General features: G+C 57.4%; 1 protein-coding gene across 3 annotated transcripts in view; it reads left to right on the top strand.

The window, feature by feature from the left end:
- RAB11FIP5 (RAB11 family interacting protein 5) overlaps window positions 1–20,528 on the top strand; it is a 36,189-nt gene extending 15,661 nt beyond the window's left edge. Inside the window, exons 2-6 of one of the 3 annotated variants that reach the window (XM_059188046.1) lie at window positions 4,176–4,612; window positions 4,724–5,423; window positions 12,525–14,486; window positions 17,814–18,003; window positions 18,261–20,528. In XM_059188046.1, coding sequence (XP_059044029.1) covers window positions 4,176–4,612; window positions 4,724–5,423; window positions 12,525–14,486; window positions 17,814–18,003; window positions 18,261–18,464 — 3,493 coding nt within the window. In that variant the 3' untranslated portion in view covers window positions 18,465–20,528. The remainder of the gene's footprint in view (window positions 1–4,175; window positions 4,613–4,723; window positions 5,424–12,524; window positions 14,487–17,813; window positions 18,004–18,260) is intronic. The other 2 variants (XM_059188047.1, XM_059188048.1) reach the window with 2 other exon arrangements.
- The last annotated feature ends 1,296 nt before the right edge of the window (window positions 20,529–21,824 follow it).

Here is a 21,824-nt window from a genome sequence, read left to right as displayed (position 1 = left end):
CAGGATGCTGCGGCTATGAGGTCTTCCTAGAGGAAGTGGGACTTGGGCTGGACCGTAGGACCCTGCAGTCACATTCTTGGTGGGAGCCCCAGTCTGTGTGGATGGGATGCCCAGTGCCTGTTTGCTCTGGGATCTGCTGCGTGTGGGGCTCTGTACAGGGAAAGTCTCCATCGCTTCATGGAGGAATCATCAGCCCACGCCAGCAATGTCTGTGGCCTTCTAGCCTGCAGGGAACTGTGTGCCACAGGGCCTGGCAGGTCCGACATCTGGAGAGGCAGGAGGAAGCAGGAGCCAGGGGTTGAGGGGAGGGATATATCGCCTTTGACAGGGAGCTGGTGTTTGTGTGGCTTTGCCGTCCTTGCCTGTGGGGGTCACACTCCTGGGAGAAGGCCTGCTCTTGAGTCCCAGGGCACCCAAGGTGCCTAGCAGGGTCCAGTGCAGTGCTGCCCTGGACTGGTAGGGAGGTAGGTGGGTGACAATGGCTGGGGCCCACCTGCCATTCAAAGCCTAACTCTGCTCTGGATAGGGAAGTCTCAGAAAATGGTAAGGGAAGTCTTTTCTTCTCACTCTGGCCTTTCTGAAAAGCAGGTCAGAGAGAGAGACAGACAGGCAGACCAGCAGACGCAAATTCCCTGGGGAAGAGCCGGAGAGGCAGAGAAACAGAGGTGACCTTATTGGGGGGTAGGGAAGGGCAGGAGGCAAGGATCCTTTGGGGAGAGGACACCAAGTGTCTCCATGGGCTAATGATGCTTTCTCCCTTCCGCTGAGGGGGTGGGACAGAGAGACCAGAAGCCTCTTCTGTGGCCCAAGCAACTGAGGAGTGGGTGTTTACGTGTCTCTTTTCCCCATTAGGACAGAATGTATGCTCCTTATAAAAAATTCAAACTGGACAAAAATATTAATATTCTATGATGTAGACAGTCATTGTTCCCTGCAGCTGCCCACCCCTCCCAGATAGTGACTGTTAATGCTGCGACTTGGGGAGGGAGCAGCTGGGACTGTGAGGCCCCTGACCTTTACGCCCTAGCAAGGATGTGTGTGCCTGCCCATTCCAGTTACCCAGAGCCTAGGGGGCTGTGGTAGGTCCAGACACTACTCTTTTGCCCCACATCCCAGGATCTCCCTGTGCTGCATAGGGCCTAGTCTAGGTTTGGGGAAAGTGACTAGGGCTTGGCCTTTCAAGAGTTGAGTGTCAGGCCCAGGGTGGGCATTGGCTTGAGTAAGTAGGGGTGTGAGGATGTCGATGCAAGCTGGTTCATGTTTTCTAGTAAATCTCCCCTCCTTCCCCTTCCACCCCCAGGTGACACATGCTCTGACCTCTGTCTTCAATCTGTGTCTCTGAGCTCTCTCTCTCCTCCCTGCACTCTTCCCACCCGCCCCCTGCCCCTGCTTACCATGAGAGCAGGACGATGTGCACCCATACTGGGAGCATGGCCGTCTACCCTCCCTGTTTGTGCCGTCTGTCCTGCTGCAGCCCGCCCAGGAGATGGTCTCTCAGGTGTAGGAGGGAAAACCAGCAACCCTGGTTCCCACTGCTTGGGGCATGTTGTGGGTCACCCGTTAGAGGCCTGGCTCATAGCCCATGATGGGCACACGAGGGTGCAGTCTTGATGGACAGTCCCAAATGGGTGCAACTCTGTATGCCCCTGGGAAGAGCTCTTTTCATACCAAAGATCCCCCCACTCCCAACCTGTTTATGCTTGAGAAGTTCAGGGAGCTGGTGCTGGTGCGGGGACAGATCTTAGGGTTGGGCAGAGACTGCCAGAGCTCTGACTAAGGCAGGTGCGGGGGTGGTATAACATGTAGTTTCTGTGTGTGTGTGTGTGTGTGTGTGTGTGGTGTAGTGTAGTATGCAGTGGGGGGTGGGGGTGGGTAGTGTGGGGTGTGTGTGTGTGTGTGGTGTGTAGTGTGCAGTGGGAGGGGTGGGTAGTGTGGGGTGTGTGTGTGTGTGGTCTAGTGTAGTATACAGTGGAAGGGGTGTGTGTGGGGGGGTGGGTAGTGTGGGGTGTGTGTGTGTGGTGTAGTGTGCAGTGGGAGGGGGTGTGTGGGAGGGTGGGTAGTGTGGGGTGTGTGTGGGGGGTGTGTGTGTGTGTGGTCTAGTGTAGTGTACAGTGGAAGGGGTGTGTGTGGGGGGGTGGGTAGTGTGGGGTGTGTGTGTGGTGTAGTGTGCAGTGGGAGGGGGTGTGTGGGAGGGTGGGTAGTGTGGGGTGTGTGGGTAGTGTGGGGTGTGTGTACTGAGTGTGGATGACTTTGAGCCCTTCAGTGACCCAACTGACATCACTGGGCCTCGTTCCACCTTCGTGCTTCACCGGCTGCTTCTAGAATTCCAGGCGGAAAACTCTCTCCCTCCGAATTTTGAAGGCACGACTCCATAGGGTAGCCAGTGTTGGGAGTGAGGACCCAGGGTTATTCTAATTCCTGAATGTACAAACCCGTGTGTCCTGTGTCTGGAAGCTTGCAGGGTCTCCTTCTCCTCTGCCTGGTGTTCTTTCTTCTTTTGTTAGCATCTCACATTAGTGTGGCACCCTGTTATAACTGATGAACCAATCCCAACGCATCATTATTAATTTGAGCCTGTGGTTTATATTATATATAAAACTTTGTCTTTTCTATTTTGTGGGTACAGCCAAATATATAACAACATGTGTTTACCATTACAGTATCCTACAAAATAGTTCCACTGCCCTAAAAATCCCCAGGGAGTTGTTGATTTTCAGCTTTTGCTCAGCTTTTCTCTTGTTTCGTGGATAGGAGGGAGGACTCCCAGGTCCCTCACACGTGGGAGCAGCCTCCTTTTTCTTTCTTGACTCGCCAGGTAACTTGGTCATGAACCTCCTTGCACTGACCTAGCATCACCTCATTGTTGCCCTTCTACTTTCCAGGAGATTTCCTCCAACTTATCTGGAACACATCCTTTGAGTGCTGTATTAAGCTCTAATGTGCAAGGGAGGTTATGCATTCTGGGTGCTGGTGTGAGAAAGGGGGACTGATTTTCAGTCAGTCCTGTTTTCAGCCCTGCACCAGAGCCCATCATTTGGGCTTGGTGTCCCTACATCCAGAAGGGTTCTGGTTCAGTTTCTCCGTGCAGCATCTGTGCTCATATCTGTGGGAGAGGGGGTGGGGCATGGCCTGCTGAGTAGAATGGGAGGGGACCCTGGTGGGGGTGTCTAGTGGCTCCACACAAGACGCTGTGTGGAGCAAAGTGTGCTGCCGCTGGCCAGGAGTCTGGTCAGGCAGGAGGATTTGGGCAGCAGAGGAAGGAAGAGCTCCATGCACACCCCTCCCCTGTAGGGTGGCCTCCACCTACCCTGTGCAGTGGTCATGTGTCAGGGGTCTCTCTGGGAGTGTGTAGTGGGAAGAACATGGCTTTGGAGGGATGGAAACTGGCTCTCCATCTCCTCTCTCCTTTCTGGCTGCTTGCTCTTGGAGATGTTACTTTACCTCTGAGCCCTGATTTCCTGCTGTATAAAGCAGGGTCATGGTTCTGACCCCCGAGGCTTGTTGTGCGTATGTGGGAGTGAAGACCCTTGTAGTCCATCGTGATACACATGAGATGTTCAGCAGATGTGAGCGCCCTTGCCCCCACCCCCAAGGTCTCTTACTTGAGGCCCCTGTATGCCATTGTGTGCAGAGGTGTTCCTGGTGGGGTGTGGACCAGTCTGTGAGTGAGTGAGGTGTGTGTTCCTGTGAGCTGGTGTTCCAGCCCTGTGCCTCTTTCCTGGGCTCACGGGTGGCTCAGAGCAGAGCTTCGGCTGGGATGAGCCCAGGGAGATGATTTAAACTGGGAGAAATGTGGGTGGGTCCATCTACCCCAGGGGCCTGGATCGTTAAGAGTTCTTCCTACACCCAGCCTCACCCCTTTGGGCCTCAGAATTTCAGATGGAGTGGGGAGGGGCAGCGGGGAGATCTCTGAGCCCCCAGGAAGGGGGATGGGAGGGCAGCATGGAATGGTGACTGTGGCCCTTCCCAGTAGCACCACAGAGATTCCCCTGCTCAGGATGTGGTTTTCCCCAACACGGACAAGATGTAAACACTTTCTTAGCTCTGCCTATGGCTCAGAAGGCCAGGCCTGGGTTGTGCAGGAGAGGCCATGCGGGGTGCCTGCAGGGGAGGGCGGGCTGCCTGGGCGCTGACCATGACCTGACTGCAGCTCCACCCCGCCCCCATTCTTCCAGGTGGTACAAGCTGCACTCCAAGGCGGGCAAGAAGGAGAAGGAGCGTGGAGAGATCCAAGTCACAATCCAGTTCACTCGAAACAACCTGAGCGCCAGCATGTTTGACCTGTCCATGAAGGACAAGCCACGGTCCCCTTTCAGCAAGATCAAGGACAAGATGAAGGGCAAGAAGAAGTTTGAGCTGGAGTCTGCCTCGGCCATCCTCCCAAGCAGTGCCCTGGAGGACCCCGAGCTGGGCAGCCTGGGCAAGATGGGCAAAGCCAAAGGCTTCTTCCTCCGCAACAAGCTGCGCAAGTCCTCCCTGACGCAGTCCAGCACCTCTCTGGGCTCGGACAGCACCCTATCCTCTGCCAGCGGGAGCCTGGCCTACCAGGGCCCGGGTGCAGAGCTCCTGACCCGCTCGCCCAGCCGCAGCAGCTGGCTGTCCAGCGAAGGAGGTGCGTGAGCAAGGGCCCTGCCCCGCCGGGGAGCAGATGAGGGTTGGGGGGCGCCGGGCCAGGACCCAGGCTGCTCTCCCTGCTGCTCACTTGTGGGTGCTTCCTTTTCAGGCAGGGACGCCACCCAGTCCCCCAAGTTGCTCACTCACAAAAGGACCTACAGCGATGAGGCCAGCCAGATGCGAGCGACGCCGCCCCGATCTCTCCTGGACCTGCAGGGCCACCTGGAGACTGCCTCCCGCTCCTCGCTCTGCGTCAATGGGAGCCACATTTACAATGAGGAGCCCCAGGCACTCCCACGGCACCGCAGCTCCATCTCAGGCCCGTTTCCACCCTCCAGCTCGCTGCATAGCGTGTCTTCCCGGCCCACTGAGGAGGGCGCTCGGCCTGCAGATGACTCCGGGGGCAGAGGCAGCCGCCGCACCAGCATCTCAGAGGTGCTGCTGGGAGAGGAGGAGCTGAGCTCTCGGGCCAAAGTGTTGGTCCCTGGCACCAGCCGCTCAGGAGAGGAGGAGGGGGCCCGGCTCCCTGAGGGAAAGCCAGTACAGGTTGCCACGCCCATGGTGGCCTCCTCTGAGGCTGTGGCTGAGAAGGAGGGAGCCCGGAAGGAGGAGCGGAAGCCCCGGATGGGTCTCTTCCACCATCACCACCAGGGGCTGAGTCGGAGCGAGCTGGGGCGCCGCGGCTCTCTGGGGGAGAAGGGGGGTCCCACCCTGGGGGCCTCCCCACACCACCCATCCAGCGGGGAGGAAAAGGCCAAGAGTAGCTGGTTTGGCTTGAGAGAAGCCAAGGAACCAACTCAGAAACCCAGGTATGTCCTTGGCAAAAGCAGCTTTGCTCTTCGGGGTGCATGCTGGGGTGTTTGCAGCCTGGATCCTGGGGCAGGGAGTTTGGAGCCGATGGGGCCCTTGGGCAGGCTGCTGTGGCTCTGGCTTCGCATGGTTGAGTGGTGGGGGGTACCACTTCCCCAGGCTGAGGCTCGTTGTTGGCACATGGACACAGGTAAGTCGCAGGGGCACAGCGCTCTGGGGGCCATATGGAATGAGGAGTCCCATCTCCTCATGGGTCTCCCTTCGCCAGTTGGCACGCCTGCCCCCGAGTGAGGGGGAGGAAGGGGAGAAAAGCAGGGAAGGCCACTTGTGTCAATTCTTGGCTTCCTAACCTCCACCCCTTGCCCTCTGGCCTCAAGGTCAGGAAACCTTGGCAGGTGAAGAGGTGGGACGGGGCCTATACCTCCAACTCTCCCCTCCCCCACCCCAGCTGCCTCAGCTGGCTCTGTGACCCCAACCTCTGCGAGATGCCATCAAGTCACTGATGCCCCCACCCCTTTCTTCATACACTCATGCCTAGTTGTGCCCCTGGCCTGGCAAGGGGCTATAGACAACTCCCTTAAAATCTACTACCAACCTTCTGTCCTTGGACACTGTTGGGGCTCTGGTCCTCTGTTATCTCTTGCTCTTGGGGTATAGCAAGCTGAGCACGGCTGCTGTGTTCTGAATGTGCTGAGTCCCACCCTCGGAAGGGATGCAGGAGACCTTGAGCTCAGGCCCTGGCAGAGCTCTCAAGAGGGTCCTAATACTAACTAGGATTTTGCACCCAGTTCCACTGTGGGGGCTGGTTTCCCACTCCCAAGCTGATCTCTGACACCAGTTGGGTGCCCTGCAGTTCAGCTCAGTGCTGTCACTGTTGACCCGGAGATGCCTCGGTCCCCACATAGGCTCAGAACTACAGGATTGACACCCCACCTCTACCCCCAACTGGCTATTTCAGATGCCTGTCAAAAGTCCAGGCTGTCATCTGTGCTCCTGACCAGCCAGCTATAGATCGGAGGTCCTAGTGACTGCCTCCTTCCTTGGGTTTGATTCATTTGCTTGCTTCGTTCTTAGAACTCAGGAACATTTTGCTTTCAGTGGTTTATTATAAAAGGCTGTAACTCGGAGCAGCTTGGTAGAAGAGATGCACAGGACAAGGTCTGGGGAAAGGGCACGGGACTTCCGTGCTCTCTCCAGGCACCCCACTCCCCCTGCATCTCCACGTGTTCAGTGCCCGAACCCCATCCTTTGGAGTTCTTGTGGAGACTTCCTCGCACAGGTGTGAGTGATTAAGTCATTGGCCATTGGCCATTGGTCAGTTCACCTTCCAGCCCCTCTCCTCTGCAGAAATCAGGGTGGGACTGAAAGCTCCACCCTTCTGTTCACACTTGATTCCCCCAGCAACCAGCCTTAGGGTCCTCGGGGGCTTTCTAAAAAGTCCCCTCATCAACACAAACCCAGTTGTGGTGGAAAGGGGCTTGTTACGAATCATGAGACGCCCATTTCACTCTTCCTGCTCTGCAGCATTTCAGGAAGGGAGGACAAGAGACCAGACATTAAAAAAGATGCTCTTTCTCAGGAAATTCCAAGAGTTTTGGAAGCCTTGAGTCAGAAACTGTGGATGAAGACCCATACACATGAGAAGTATACATTTGGTCATCAGATGACCGAATCGCAGTATCCCAGCCCCAGCCGCCACCCCGGCCCTTTGTCTCCTCCTAGCTCTGAAATCCGAGGCTGCTGTACTGTCCAGCAGGGAGCAGGGAGGGCCGCCAGACATAGGTCCAGCGAGCAGACATCCCCACTTTTCAAGGGCCTGGGGCTGGCTCTGGACAGGGAGCGTCTGTGGCCGGACAGCTGATGTGGCCGGCAGCTGTTTCTGCTCTCAGTCAGCCTGCCCTGCTCCTGTTGACAGGTCTGTGGGTAGCAGGTGGGGCACCAAGGCTGGGCATATGAGGAAGGGTCCAGAGAGAGGCTCCTATAGCCACTCCCCAGCAGCGGGGAGAAGACTCCTGTGGTCCTGGTTTTTCTCTCACTGTGCAATTCGGGTCCACTGAGAAGGGTGGGGAAAGAAATGCCAGGCCTTTGTGGGTTCGGGCCTGGCCTCCTTGCGCCTCTTGTACACCTTGCAGCTAGGCCAGTGGAGTGGCTCAGTCTCTGGCTGAGCCGCTCTCTGCCTCCCCTGCTGGGTACGTCAGCTTCTGTCCCTGCGACCCAGCCCCTGCTCATCAGACCCCAGGGGATCTGCTGGCCACTTGGAGCCGAGGGAAGATGGGCAAGAAGGGGATGGATGGGCCTGCTGCCCTGTGATGGCTTAGGTTTGTGGGTGGTCCTGCGGAGGGAGGTGGCAGGAGGCCCAGATAGAGCATTTGCTGGGAGGAGCTGGGTGGGGGGGGCTGGGTCAGATGGAACATAGACCACGGGCTCAGCATGTCTGTAGATCATCTCAGGGCCTTCTCCAGGACAGATAGACACTGGAGGACATCTCTCGTGAGCTCATTTCTGTACATGTGCCCAGGCTTTGGGCTCAGACCCCCTGCAGGCCAGACTTTGAGTGATGTTGGGGTTGTCCTACTCTTGCTTACAGTCCTGCTTTCCTTCTCTTGTGTCTCCATGTCTCCCAGCTGCCCTTCAGAGTCAAGTTGGGTCCCTGGTGGCCATAAGGCAGCTGAGGTTTTTGCCCTCCTCCTTGAATTCTGAGCTTGTCCTCAGCAGGATGGAGGGCATCCAGGGATCCCTGCCCTCCCAGGGGCTCATTTGAGGGCGTAGCTGCAGGGGCAAGGGGTTCTTTGGGTAAAGTGGGCTGGCCTGGATAGGCTCGAGACCTGGTCATTGAGCCTGTCAGCATTGCCCTGGCCCTGGGCCTTGACAGAGCCAGGAAGGTGGCCAGAAACAAACAACACTTGGCCCTCGCCCAGAAGGCTTGCTCTGGGCTTTTGAGGAGAGAATGAAAAGTGAGCTAATCCATGGCGGGAAGCTGTAGTCAGACACCCAGAACCGGAGTGACTGAAGGTAGCTGCAGGTCCCTGTCTGGGCTCTGGGGTGTGTCCACAGGCCAAAGGTTCTGGGTGCCCGTCCCCCCCCCACCCCCCGCCGTGCTACCAGTGCCCATTGCTGGGTGCTCCTCACTGGAAAGGGCAGCGGCGCCCTCTAGTGCTCCCACGCGGCACTGGTGCCCCACGGAGAGGCCTGAAGCAATCTTTTGGGCACACAGCAACCAGGAAAAAAGTGGCTGTTTTTGGAGAAGCTAGTGGCTGGGAGAAAATTAACGAGGGTGTGCGGGGTTGAAAAGATGGTCCTCATTTTCGTCCTGACCTGGCTGTAATCTGCTGGGTCCCATGGCTGGGTGTGTGCCTGGGTTGGGGAGGGGGTGGCGACTGTTGAGACTAAGGTCTGAGCCGTGGGACCGTCCGCTTACTCACCGGGCTGTGAGCCATGAGTCCTGAGCGCAGCCACGAGACACACGTACCGTGTGTCTGAGGACTGTCAAGGCCATGCAGGCTTGTCTTTGTGTCTATTCTTCTCTGACCCTTTTGGAGTATAAGCTCCCTGTGGGCAGGCCACCGGAGCTTGCCTGCCTCGTCCTCCTCACGTTGACCACAGAACCCCCTGTGTACAGTAGGGGATTAAGTGTGGGATGCAAGTATTTTTTTAACAGGGGTAAGTGTGGTACAGCATGGGGGCAAGTATATCGTGGTGGCCTTTGGGCGTCTGTGCATCTGTCCCGGCCCCTCACTGGAAGTAGGACATCGAGGTCCTGACAAGCCCGGAGTGTGTGCTAGCTGCTGAAAGCTCAGAGTCTCAGTGGCATTCCCCATGGGGTAAATGAGGGACATGACATATGTCCAGTGACCATGAGCTAGTGTGGCCATCCATCCTGTTTGGGCCTGTTTTCCTGCTGTAGTTAATACTGCCCTTTTACTGTGGTAAAAATGTCTGGTTTGGAAGGTAAATTATGTGGTGTCCCTACTTAGAGTTTCTTGGGCCCTTCTCTGTCACCTCCTTATGCCCAGATGATGGGGGAGGGTATGTCCAGTCTTCTGGACACCCTTCCTGGACATCAGGCCCCTCTCAGGAGGGCCCGGGGCTCCTGCCTCTGGAGGGAGGGCTGAAGGGCATGTCAGCTGGGGGGGCATGTGCCTCGAAGGCTGGCTGGCTTTGGCCTCTCAGGGGACTGCCCGGTGGAGAGCCTTGGCACATACACATGCCACCTTGGAGACCAGTGTGTGGAAATGACAAGGATATGCAGCTCCTCTCAGCCTGGGGAGGAGCTGTTCATCAGCTGCAGGGCTGGCCTGGTGATGCAGTCTGTCACCCAGCCATGGCCATGTTTAAGCTGCAGAGAGAAGGGGGGATTCCTGTGTTAAGGTTTTACCAGCGGTCCTAAGGTTCTTGCAGGCCCTAAAGTTTTATTCTCTCAGGTTGTGGGGGCAGAGACATTTGGACTTCTCATTTCTTCCCCCAACCTTGCTCCTTAAAGAGAAGATAAGTCCTCATATGTTGAAGTCCTCTCCGTGTGCTGGGGGGATGGCACTGTGCTAGCTGGCTTGGCAGGCTCTGTCCTCAGAGCATAACCTGCAGGGGTAACCCCCTATGGGAATGGGTCTCTGATCTGTGCCAGCTGGAGTGGTAGGGAGGGGACAGGTGTGCCCCTGGTGTGGATCCAGGGTAAGGGAGGTATGTGGGGAAGCGGGTGGGGGTGTGTGTATATCGTTGGGTAGAGGGATGGACAGGGTGCTCTCAGAGGTGCCACCGGCTTTTGGGAGCCTGCTGGGCCTGGCACCTGGAGTCTCTTCCTCTAGGGAGAGCTCTTCGCTGGTTCCATACCAACGGGTTTGTGTGTACCTCTGGGGAGCCAGTGGGGGGGAGGGTGCTAGCCTTGCCTGGGGCTCCCAGCCTACTTCCCTGCTGCTCTCCTGCCCTGCAGTCTTGACAGCCAGCCAGATTATTGTCAGACCACAAGGGTGAGTGGGGCCAGGCCAAGGGTAAGGGGGCGGGGAGTGTGCAGAGCTAAGCCTGGTGCTATTTAATGTTGATGGAGCTCTCTTCCTCCACACGCCTTTGGTCACTTGTCAGACAGGTTCTGGAGAGAGAGGAGGCTCCAGCAGTCCTGTTCCTGTGGGCTGAGTCCTGCTGGTAGAATTGGTCTGTGTCTGGTATGGCTGCTCTAGTTGGGGGGCAGGCTGGGGGCAGGGCTTTGACCCACATGGTGGTGGTCTGTTGCTCTCCTTCATCCCTGAGGTAGACACATAATGCCTGGGTCTGACTGTGGCCAATTTGGAGTAAAGGGAGAAGGGCTGTTTGTGGGGGTTGGGACTCCGGGCCTAGGATTTGACCGCTTTCAGTATCTTCACTATGTCAGGACCACAGAGGCAGAGAAGTGCTGGGAAGCCTGGTGGGGTGGGAGTCAATGGGACTCTTACCTTTCTCCCCAGCCCCATGGCCTGATCTGTAAGTGGTAGTATGAGGCTGAGAAGTCATCCTTGAATGGGGAGTTATAGGGCGCAAGAGTCAGGAGAGTCTCTGAAAGCTGGGTTCTTCAGAGAAAGCCAGGGTTTGGGACTCGGCTGTGCCCTGCCCATGAGGTGAGAATCCCAGACTCCCAGATTGTCTTGGGAAGCCCACCTTTGCTGGAGTCCTTCCCATTGTCTGCCCCCCAGTGTTTGTAGACAAGCTGGCCCAGACTCTGCCCAGCTCTGTGTGCGGCCAGCTCTGTCTGGGCCCCGGTTCCCAGAAGACTTCTGGGAGCTCCAGAATTCCTGGCCTCGTTCCATAGGTGCCCCCCCAACCCCAGCCTGCATGCCTCACTGGTTGGCTGGTAAAGCCTGGCTTCTTCCACCCCCGGACTTGCCCCCCAGTGTTTTCCCGTGAGAAGCAGCAGCTTGAGTGGAGAAGATGGAGGTATAGGAGTCTCCGGGATGTTCACTTGGGCAGGGATCAAGGAATGGGGGTCTTGGGGCTTAGAGTGGGAGCTGGAAGATGGGAAGCAGGCAGTAGGAGAGGCCCCCCAGGTCTGGGCCTGACAGGTGGGCTCAGCCACGAGACAGCTGCCAACCACTGTCCTTACCAAAACTGGGGCATGGACTGTCTTCCTGGTTTTCTGTCTGCTGGGGTCATCCCCAGGAAGCCAAGAGCTCTGGTTTCTGTGTCTGTTTCTGTGCGTGAGTCAGCCTTGCACCATGGGCGAGGTGCAAGTGCAGGGCCATGCTCCCTCCCCCAGAGGCCAGCCAGTGTTCTCCAGCATCTGTGGGAGTGTAGGGCCACTACCATGGAATGGTTTTCCCAGGGGAGCCAGTGGTCTGTGTGTGAAGACCCCAAGAGGCCCCAGATGACCTCCAGAGTCGCTGCTGCTGCTACATTCCAGCCCTCATCTCCAGAGTGGAGCTACTTTCAAGGCTGGCCCATGGGTGCCCTTGGGGAGGGGCACCCTCAGGTGGGCACCTGACAGGAGCTAGCCTCAGCAGCAGGATCTTGCTGTCCATATGGGCAGGTGATAGTACCCCTCCAAGAAATGGGAGAGGCAGGTTCTTTTGATGGACACTTTGTCCTGTCTGATGCCTGCCGCGTCATTACCTCCTGTTTCTGCAAGAGGTCAGTAGAACCCATCTGTTCCAGCCGCCCGAATCCCAGGGACCCTGTGGGGTTCCATTTGTGCTGGCTTTGCCCAGCCGGATTTTGAGGCCTGGCCTTTCTCTGGCCTCTTTATTCTCTTCACGCAGCTAGTATTTCTTTCTTCTCTGTCTTTGAGCGGCTGTAAGACACCTGATTGGTTCTGTGGGCGTTAAGTCTGGTATTGACAAGACTCTTCAGCCTCTGGGCCCCTGAAGAACCTTTGGTGGAGGCTGGGATCCTGCCTGGACATGGGATTACATGAGCTCTGCCCAGCGTCTCCCTCCTTGGGCAGCCCCGAATCATATTATGTGTTGGGGTCTTCCCTTGGTCCCCTGGCACACCGGCCTGAACCCAGCCCGTGTGGGTGTGGCATGCGGTACCCGGCCCGAGGCAGGTGTGTGGGGGGTGGGCAGGCGAGGGGTATTCAGCAAGGCCGGTTCCGGTCTTGGCATTAACCAGGAGGCTCACGGTTTTGTCTCCCTCCACAGCCTGGACGTGTCTCCTCAGGTAGAACCTGACCCAGCTGCTCTTCCTCACCACCTCCCCTGCTCCCCCTGTGCTCCGGCCCTCCCCACTCCTCCTCCCACCGCTGCTCCCATGCTAAGCACTAACCTTTTTGCAGCCGCCTCCCCTGCTGCTGCTGCTGCCACCGCTGCCGCCTCCGCCGCCCCCGAAGCCACCCCATCTGGATTCTCGGGTCTCACCAACCCGTTCCTCACCTCCATGCAGAGCAACCCTTTCTTCGAGGAGCTCCTAGCCGACATAGCACTAAACTGTCCTTCACCTGCTCCCTCTCTCCCCAGTGCCTCGAGGCCCAGCCCCACCCCCCTGGCCTCCCCTGGGAAAGCCCCGCCTGAGTGGGACGACACCTTCAACGTCTTTGCCGCCAGCAGGCTGCGTCCAGAGGCCAGGAGCAAGATCCTGGCCCCTGCAGGAGGAGTGGGGCTGGAGGTGACTGGGCCACAGGAGCAAGGCGGGGCCGTGACAGTGAAGGTGGCCGAGCCCCAGGGGGTCCCTGGGGGAGGAGGAAGAGGTGGGAGCAACGTGTGGCTGGAGCCCAGGCTTCCTCTGGACTTGGGACTGAACCGCCGGAGCAGCAGTGTGGCTGAGCTGGGGCCCCTGGGGCCAGCTGGGGCCAGCCTGCCCTCTTCGTCCGCCCAGCTGCAGCCAAGAGCTGCAGACTCCGAAGCAGACAGGGAGCCGCCAGCCCCTGGAGGGGATGCAGGGCAGAGTCCGGCAGACAGTGCGACGTCTCTGTTTAGCTCCCCTGAAGTGATCAGTGTGTGGGAAAGGCTGCCTGGTCCCGACGACGCCCCTGAGGTCCAAGAGGCGGCCTCCGGAGGCGAAGGCCAGCTTTCGCAGGAGCTCAATACAGTCGACGATTCGTGGCCCTGGGATATGCTCACCATCTCTCCTGTAGCCGAGACGTCTTCACCAGTCCTGCGGGGAGAGTCTGATGAGCAGATGCAGCCAGAGTCACTGGAACCTGTGAGCCCTGGGGGGAGCAAGGGGCCTGTCCCCCAGGAGCCGGAGCACAAACCTAAGCCGGTGTCAGACCGGGAGCCGCAGCCCGGCAGGCCACCTCCCAAGCCACCACGCCTCTTCACGCCTTCAGAGTCCCAGGAGAAGGAGGAGGAGGTGGCAGTGGCGGCGGCTGCTGCAGGGGGGCTGAGAAGCAGGGGGGCAGAGACAGGAGGAGAAGACAGCCTTCCAAGTCCACTGGTTGCTGGTCCACGGGAGGCCAAGGAGGAGGGCCAGACACCGGGGGCAGAGTCTGACAGCCATTCTTCCGGAACCCTGCCGTGTGGGCCAGGCCTGCAAGATAAAGCGGAGGGTGCCGGCCCTCCCGTGCCTCAGCTGCCCTTATCCCCGCCCACCAGCTGCCCTGAGGGTCCCACCCCCGTACCCTGTTACTCAGAGAGCGTGGCTCCTCAGAGTCTGCAGATCTGGGGGGCTCCAGAGAAAGGAGAAAGCCCTGAGGGTCCTGAGGCCCGGAGGCAGGGACCAGTAGAAGAGGGGCTTGGACCCCTGCTAGATAGCTCCCAACACACTGACGTGTGGGCATCAGAGGAGGACGCCTTGAACCCCTTCTTGTCTCAGGAGAGCCAAGACCCCCCCAGTCTCCCGTCCATATCCCCTCCAGGGTCCAGGGAACCTTCCATCCTCTCTGGTCCAGAAGAGCTGCCCACTCCCCCAGAGCCTGCTTTTCCACCACCCCCTCTCCCGTCCTGGGCCGGCCACCATCATGGGGGCCCCAGCCCTCCATGTTCCCCTCTGCCTGGAGCTCAGCCCCTGACTTCTTCCTCCCCAACCCTTGGGGAGCCAGCCTCCTCCCCCGGGGGCTCCCCTGCCCCACCCGGGGAAGACCACGCTGCAACCACCCCAGCCTCCCCGCTTGTGCTTCTGCCCTTGGAGACACGACCAGCTGAGGAGCCACAGTCCAGCGCCAGGTGAGCTATCACCCTGAGAAGACTCTGCAGGAGAAGGTGGGAAAAGGAGGCAAAGCAGCCCAGGGGCCGAGGTGTTCACATTCCAGCCTCAGCCCTTCCAGGGGCAGATGGAGCGTTTCTTCCCCGAAAGGCAGGAGAGGGGAAGCTTTGAAGAATGGAGCCTTTCAGTGAGACTGGCTTGGAAGCTGTCTCCTCCCAGGGTCCTTGGCCAAGCAGAGTGCCCCGCAAAGTTTGAGGTACAGGGAGTGAGGAACGGAGTGGGCAGAGCCAGTGTGGGCTGGCAGGGGAAGGGGGAGAAGAGCTCATGCCCTCGGCTGCGAGGGGCACTGGGTGCCGGGGCAGTGACACTTGTCAGATGGGAGCCACAGGGAAGTGGGCTGTGGGAGGCAAGAGAGCCAGAGGAGGGACTGGTACCGAGCTCTGTTGGAGAGAAAGCCCAAGCGCTGTTGAGGACAAAAAGAAAAATGAAACGACCACACCCCTGCCCCCAGAAGAATTGGTCTGTAGCCCCATCAGGTGCCTCATTGGCTTGCGTCTGCGCCTTTTCAGGGAGTGGTCCCGAGGTGCTTAAGACAGGCCTGCGTGGCCTCTGGATGCCTCTGTGATTGTGGTCACTGTGGCATTGGTTTGTTTAAGAAGAATGATGAGGCTGTGACCTCCTCACTAGGTTGATTGGTGAGGGATGGCCAGAGCTGAGGTCAGGAGACACAGGTCGCTTGGAGTTGATGGGGGCAGCGAAGTCCAGAAGGAGGCTAGTACCCTAGAAGCCCTGCTGAAGAAGTGGGGGGAGCAGAGGTGGCTGCTCTTTCTGCTGAACAGGGCAGTGTGGAGGTCCTGGACTGGAACCCCTGCCTGCCAGCTCATACAGGTAGTAACCCCAGTTCACTGCACCTCCACGCTGTGTCAGACACTGCATAGAGATGAGGAACACTGTCCCCATGGTGTACCTGGACAGTTCCCAATCCAGTGAGGGAGACAGACAGGCACCCATGAGGAGCTGGCCTAGGGGGCCCCTGCTGATACATGAGAAGTGGGAGGGAAGGAGTCTGGGCTACCCTGGGCTGCTGTGCTAGTGGCACGCAGTGAAGCCGTCCCCAGAGGTTGGGAAGAGGAGGTGGTCACGGTGTCTTTGCAATGATGAGAGAGCATCCTTAGCTGGCCTTGCTGTATTCTAGTCTCACTTCTGCTTATACTAACTACCTTTGGGAAGCTTCATTCCCTTTATAGTGGGCTTCATGTCTGAATTCAGCATGTCCCTCCATCCTCAAGTAGATGGGCCAAATAGAGCTGTCCCCATTTCTCAGAGGAGGAAATGGTCTTGAGATCTCTGGGGTCCAGGCTCCCTCCAATGTGTGGGGCCAATCCGATTGAGAGCCCAGGACCCGTTCAGGGTTTCTGTATGCCACCTGGCTATTCCTTCCCTCCCTGGGCACAGTCTGTGGGTCTCAGGAGAGCAGCTTTTAAGCTCCTGTCCCTAATGCAGACTCCTAGGTGGGAGGAGAGACGTTGGTTTCCCTGCTGTCGGCCCTCCCCCCCCCACCCGGCCTCTCTGCCACTCGTCCCAGGAATCCATGGCCCTATCCCGAGTAACAGAACTGGCTTCTCTGGGCCTGGGCTGTCCCTCTTCTGACAGAGTCCAGGGCCTTGGGCTAAATCATTTTGCTTCCTACTTCTAAATAGTCCAAAAGCTCTGTGAATTGACCATAGATTTTAAGAGGTCCCTTGGGGAAAGGTTAATTGATTTGGGGTCCGGTGCTAGCAGTTTGCATACCTGTCACAGGTCTGGGGTGCTGAGGGATCCCAGAGCGGGGTCCCTGTAGTCAGCTTAGGGGAATCAGGAAAGTTTCCTAGAGGAGGTGGCCTTGCATGGCTTTGAAACACGAGGAGGAGTTAGCCGGCCAGCCGGTGAAAGGCCAGCAGGCGAAGGGCAGGTGTTGTGTAGAGGGACCACCTGAAGGTGAGAAAGAGCGCTTTTCCTGGTTTGCAGCAGTGTGTGGAGTGGAGGCCCAGGAAGAAAGGGCATTCTATTCTAATCTGTTCTATTAGAGACCGTGTTTTCTTATCTGATAGGGAGCCAGTGGAGGCTGTTTGAACATCAAGAAGCTGAGATCACCATCCCATTAGAATAGAGCAGTGGTTGGAGGTGGGCAAGACTCCCTCGAGGAGATGAGTGGCAGCAGGTATAGCCGAAGGCGGTGTAGCCAGCACTGACGGGGAGCAAAGGGGCCAGGGCGAGAGAAGGTGAGGGGCAGCAGGTTCAATGTTTGTTAGCCCTGGAGCTGAGGCCTGGGAATCAGGGATTCCCCAGGGTCTGGCTGGAGCCATACGCTGCTGGGAGGGGGGACACAGGAGAGGATAGGTGTAGAGGCCAGTGCGGTGAGCCCAAGCTGGACCCAGAGTGGAGCCAGCCAGCCTCCAACTCTGTGTGGGCCTAGAGCTCGGGGCTGAGGTTCAGGCTGGGGATGACATTAGGGGCGGTGGGGGCCAAGGTGGGAAAGGAAGGGATCCAAGGGCAGGCTAGCGGTTAAGACTGAGAAGAGACTGCGAGAAGTCAGAAAACCAGATGGAGGTCTTGGTGGGAAATGAGGGAGAGCAGGCCAAAGCAAGGAGTGGTCCAGGAGTCAAGTCCACAGAGAGGTCAGTGAGTGGAGAGCTGAGGGGTTGGTGGGCTCGGCAGGAGCACTTGTGCTAGGCTGGTGGGGCCAAGGTCCCCATTCTGATGGGTTGAGGAATCAACAAAAGGTAAGAACTTCTAGAGACAGTGCAGTCTGTGTGCTCTGGTGGGGCTGGGTAGAGAGGAAGGGGAGCTGGGGCATGACTGAGGGCAGAGAGCCAGGTGTCTTTCTCGGGCCATTGTCAGTACTGATGGGAAAAAAACAGGTTTAGAGACAACAGCAAAGTGTCCCAGTTTGCTCAAGTCTTTCCAGGTTTTAGCACTGAAAGCCCCACAGCCTGTGAGTCCCCAGTCGTGGGAAATTGTAGACCCTAGAAGGGTCGGTCAGTCCCCTAGAGAAAGGTTCCAGTGTGGTAGAGGGAGGGAAGCAGAGGGGTGGTCCTGGCAGAGGCTGGCCGGAGGTGCTGGGAAGGTCGTGGGCCGGGCTGTGCTGCTCCTTTGAGGGGGGCAGGCCTTCTGAGGGAGTAAAATGGAGAGGAGTGAGGAGAGCAGTGATGGAGGAGGGAGGAAGGCCTGCTGAGGAGCACTGGTGGCAGCTGCCCTGAGGCCTTCTGGTGAGGGGCAGCTGCTGTCAAGTGCTGGTGCGCCCCCCAGCCCGTTTCCGTTATGCTGCTCCCTACTCCCCGTAACGCCTCTCCTTTCTGTCTCCGCAGTCCCCACCCCGTGAAGCCGCTCAGTGCTGCTCCCGTGGAGGGCAGCCCAGACAGGAAGCAGCCCCGCTCCAGTCTGAGTACAGCTCTGAGCAGCGGGCTGGAGAAGCTCAAGACAGTCACATCCGGCGGCATTCAGCCTGTGGCTCCAGCCCCCCACGTGGGCCAGACTGTGGACACCAAGAGGCTGAAGGTGAGGCCCGAGAGGATGCCAGGCATGTGGTGCGGTGGAGAGCGTCCAGGCGGCCCGAGGTCAGGAGCTGCGTGCTGGGCAGGGTGGAGGGAAGAACAGGCCCAGTCCCCCACGCCGGAGCCCTGAAGCCAGTTAGGCGGTCTCTTGCATTGGAGACAGAGGCCGCTCCGGGGCCTATAGGATGAAACCTGGGTGTTGTTGGATGGGTGGGCAGGTAGGCCTGAGGCCGCCCTGCTCACTGTTCTCCCCGGCCTCAGGACTCAGGTGTGCTGGACCAGTCGGCCAAGTACTACCACCTGACCCACGACGAGCTCATCGGCCTGCTCCTGCAGCGGGAGCGGGAGCTGAGCCAGCGGGACGAGCACGTGCAGGAGCTGGAGAGCTACATTGACCGGCTGCTGGTGCGGATCATGGAGACCTCACCCACACTGCTGCAGATCCCCCCTGACCCTCCCAAGTAGCCCTCCCCACCCCTGCCCCTGGGAGGGTCACGTGGACCCACTGCCCAAACTGGGCCTGCGCTTCCCTCCGTCCCACTGAACTCACTCTCACCCGGGCAGGCTGCTGTCTGTCCTCCATTGTCACTCCTTGCTCCCCCTGCCTCCTGCCTCTGTGGGGGGTGCCGGAAGAGGGGCCCATGGGGAATCCCATCGCAGGCATCAAGTTCCATGTACAATTCGTGTGTCTTTGGGAACCCCCCCGTGGGTCTTCCCCACCTGCCTATTTTCATGTCCCTTAGTTTTGGGGGCTCCAGGGAATTGGAACAAAGAATTCAGCCCTCAAGTCAGAGCCGGGGTGAGCAACAATTTGATATGGCATCTGGGACGCACTTTATTACCCCACAACAACAGTCATTTCATCCAAGGCTAAACCCTTGTCCCCGTTGTCGTCTGTGTCCAGCCCCTAGAGGGCTCTCCTAGCATTACTGGGGCTGTGGCAGGAACCAGGCTGCCCAGTTTGCAGTTCTAGGTAACTGGAGCCTCGTATCTGTTCCCTTGAGAGCAAGGAGCATGATTTGGTCTCGTCTCTGCTGTGTCCCGATTCTGTGTGTTCCAGCAGTTGGCAGAGCGAGGGCCATGTGGACGAAGGGAGATGGAGATGTGGATTCTCCAGGCCCCCACCGCCCTCCTCTTCTGGTCTTCCCATTGAGCATCTCTCATGTGAATGCATGGAAAGCTGGGGAAAGGGTGGGGAGAACACTCCTTGCACACCTCTGGGCTGTGGGCCCCTCCGCAGGCCTCGGGGCTTTGGGCTGCTTATGTTTGGGAATCAACCCTCCATGTTTGTTTTTGTTGCCTGTCCAGATGCCAAAACTCTGTGCTGCTGCGGGGTTTGAACTTTTGGAAACCAATTAAAATGTGCCTTTTGTGGGTGGGGTCAAGAACCTCTGGATGTAGACCTCTCTCTCTCTCTCCATTTAGTGTCCCCCCTCCCTCCCTCCCTCTTGAGCACATGGGGCCAGATCTGTCAGGCCCTGGGTATGGGAAAGGAGGATGGGTCAGCCTTGCTGTGCCCCGTGCCCTTAATTTCAGTTAAGGGCCTGGCGAAGCTGCCACTGCTCCTTTAATGTTCCTGCCACCTTCTCTTCGTCCCTCAACCCCAACTGAGAAGGTTCCTGGGATAACAACTACATTCTGGAAGTAGGAGGTCCCATTCTGCCTATACTTAGGAAAAAGCCTTCGTTGCCCTCCCGTCATCTGCTAGCTGCTCTCCCAGCCTGTCCCTTCTGCTCGTGGCCTTGCCCGGCTTGGTTGCAGTGCACTTAGAAATGAAGTGTCTGTCCTTTGGCCCAGCCCCTGGTTTGCTTGCAGAAAATATGGCAGGCTTCCCATGGCATCTGCAGGGAACCTTTAGTGACTTGGGGTACCCTGTTTGAACAAAGGTTTTGGGGTGAGGAGGTGCTGAAGGAGGACACTGTTGACCCAGCAAGGAGGCAAGAGCTCCTCTGGGACCTCTTTTCTTCCCGAGAGGACCTATGGGATCTCTCTGAAAGCCTTGGAAGGAAATGTGCACTGTGGGTGATGTCTTCTGCCAGGATGAAGCAGAGGACCCCCCCACACACATGAGGGGAAAGTCCCTGTAATGTTATCTACCCTAAGGATCACTTATCAAAGCTGAGAAAGTGTCCACAGGTGTGCAGGTCTTGGGTCATGTTTTTGGGGGGGTCATTGGGAGTTGGGTAGGTATCTCTTCTGGGGGAAGGAAGGGGAGACCTCTTCTACTACATATTCTTCCGGGCTCTACTCATTATTAACCCTGACCCTGATCTTCTGCTCGTCCTTGACCATGGCCCTCCAAAATGCCCAGGGCAAGGATGTCTTCAGGAGAGTTGTGAGTTGAAGCCCAAGGTTCTTCTCGGACGTTTCTGCTCCTGGCCACAACGTGGAGAGTTGCAGGCAGGGTGGGCAGAGAGCAGGCACAGTTCTGCTTTGCTGTTTGTCTTCCTAGTTGTAACTCTTGTTTATAAAGAGCTTGTTCTTCATGTTTTGAGCACTTTATGAAGAATAAAAAGTTCCCATACTGCAGGTGGCTCAGTGGTGTTCCTGTTTTGATAAATGTATGAAAAGGAGGCTTTCTGGGGGAGAAGGCAGGTGATGGGGTTTTGGAGTGTCACTGCCTCTGTACTAACACTAGGGGCAGCACAGCATTGCCCAGTGGCCTGGACTCAGTCTTGTCTTTGCCAAGAGACCTACATTCCTTGAATACTGTGGGAGAATACAGAGGATAAAAGACCTGATTCTTATTCTGAGACCGCTTAGTCTGGCTGGGAAAGATACAAATCCAAGATACAAATGATTCTTCATGGCTAGTGAGCACCACTCTCTGGCTTTAGGAATAGTCTGTTTCTTATGGTTCTTGTAGGCAGATGAGGAACTGACTACTTTAGATCGTGCATTGTCCAGAAAGACATGGGCAGGCACGAGCCAATGCTGCACCTCACCACCTCACCATGAGAGGAAGAAGACCTAAAGTGGGATTCCCTAAGGTCAAAAATATTTCTACTGTCCTCTTGGGTAAAACAGACAGCTTTCCTCCCCTCCCCTAGCCTGGCTCACTGACCAGCTAATTCAGCTAGGAATCTTCTACTCTATATTACACAAGTGGGTTTATTATCATCCTTGCTGGTGTCTTGCCCTGTGTATGTGCTGCTCTCTCTTACCTAAAGTTCTTGTAGTGCCTAATAAACATTACTGAACCCCCCTCCCCGCCCCCAATTCTCTCCTGCTTGGGAATTAGACTGGGGATGGATCTTCCTTAGTTTGACAAATAAAGTGGAGCCTGCCCAGGCTCTGAAGCTCCCACTGTTTAACTCACACAGCGAATATTTGAGTCCTTGCTGCAAACCCTGCCAAGCCTGGCACTGAGGACTCAGCGGTAGAACACCTCCTGTCCTATGGACCTTACAGTAGGAAACATACGCAGAACCATAAGTAACTGTAAGTACCTAGGCTGCAAAAAAGTGCTGGGTACTATAGGGGCGGAAGTGGATTATGGGGAAGTAGGGTGATGGATCGGGAAATGCAATGTGTAGGCTGAGGTCAGAAGAGCAGGGGTCAGGCAAAGATAAAAAGTTACGGAGTTCTCTGGGTTCAGAATGTTCAAGGGTCAGGGGCGGGGAGCGCCCAGCATGCTCTGGGTGTCAGGATGGCTGGAGAGCACAAGGGGAGGGGGCAAGGTAGCCACAGAAGGAACTGCACGAGGATTCCGCAGTGCAAGTCCTTGCAGAAAGCTTTCCGGGATTAACCCTACACATCCTGGAGTCCTTGCCCATCTGGTCCCCGGTTGGACCGCTTGAGTAGGGAGGGCTCTTCTGGGCTAGC

The sequence above is a fragment of the Mustela lutreola genome, chromosome 9, assembly GCF_030435805.1.
Source record: "Mustela lutreola isolate mMusLut2 chromosome 9, mMusLut2.pri, whole genome shotgun sequence".
NCBI classification, from domain to species: Eukaryota; Metazoa; Chordata; class Mammalia; order Carnivora; family Mustelidae; genus Mustela; species Mustela lutreola.
Note: the sequence above shows the minus strand (reverse complement) of the source record. Positions and strands in the feature narration are given on the sequence as shown.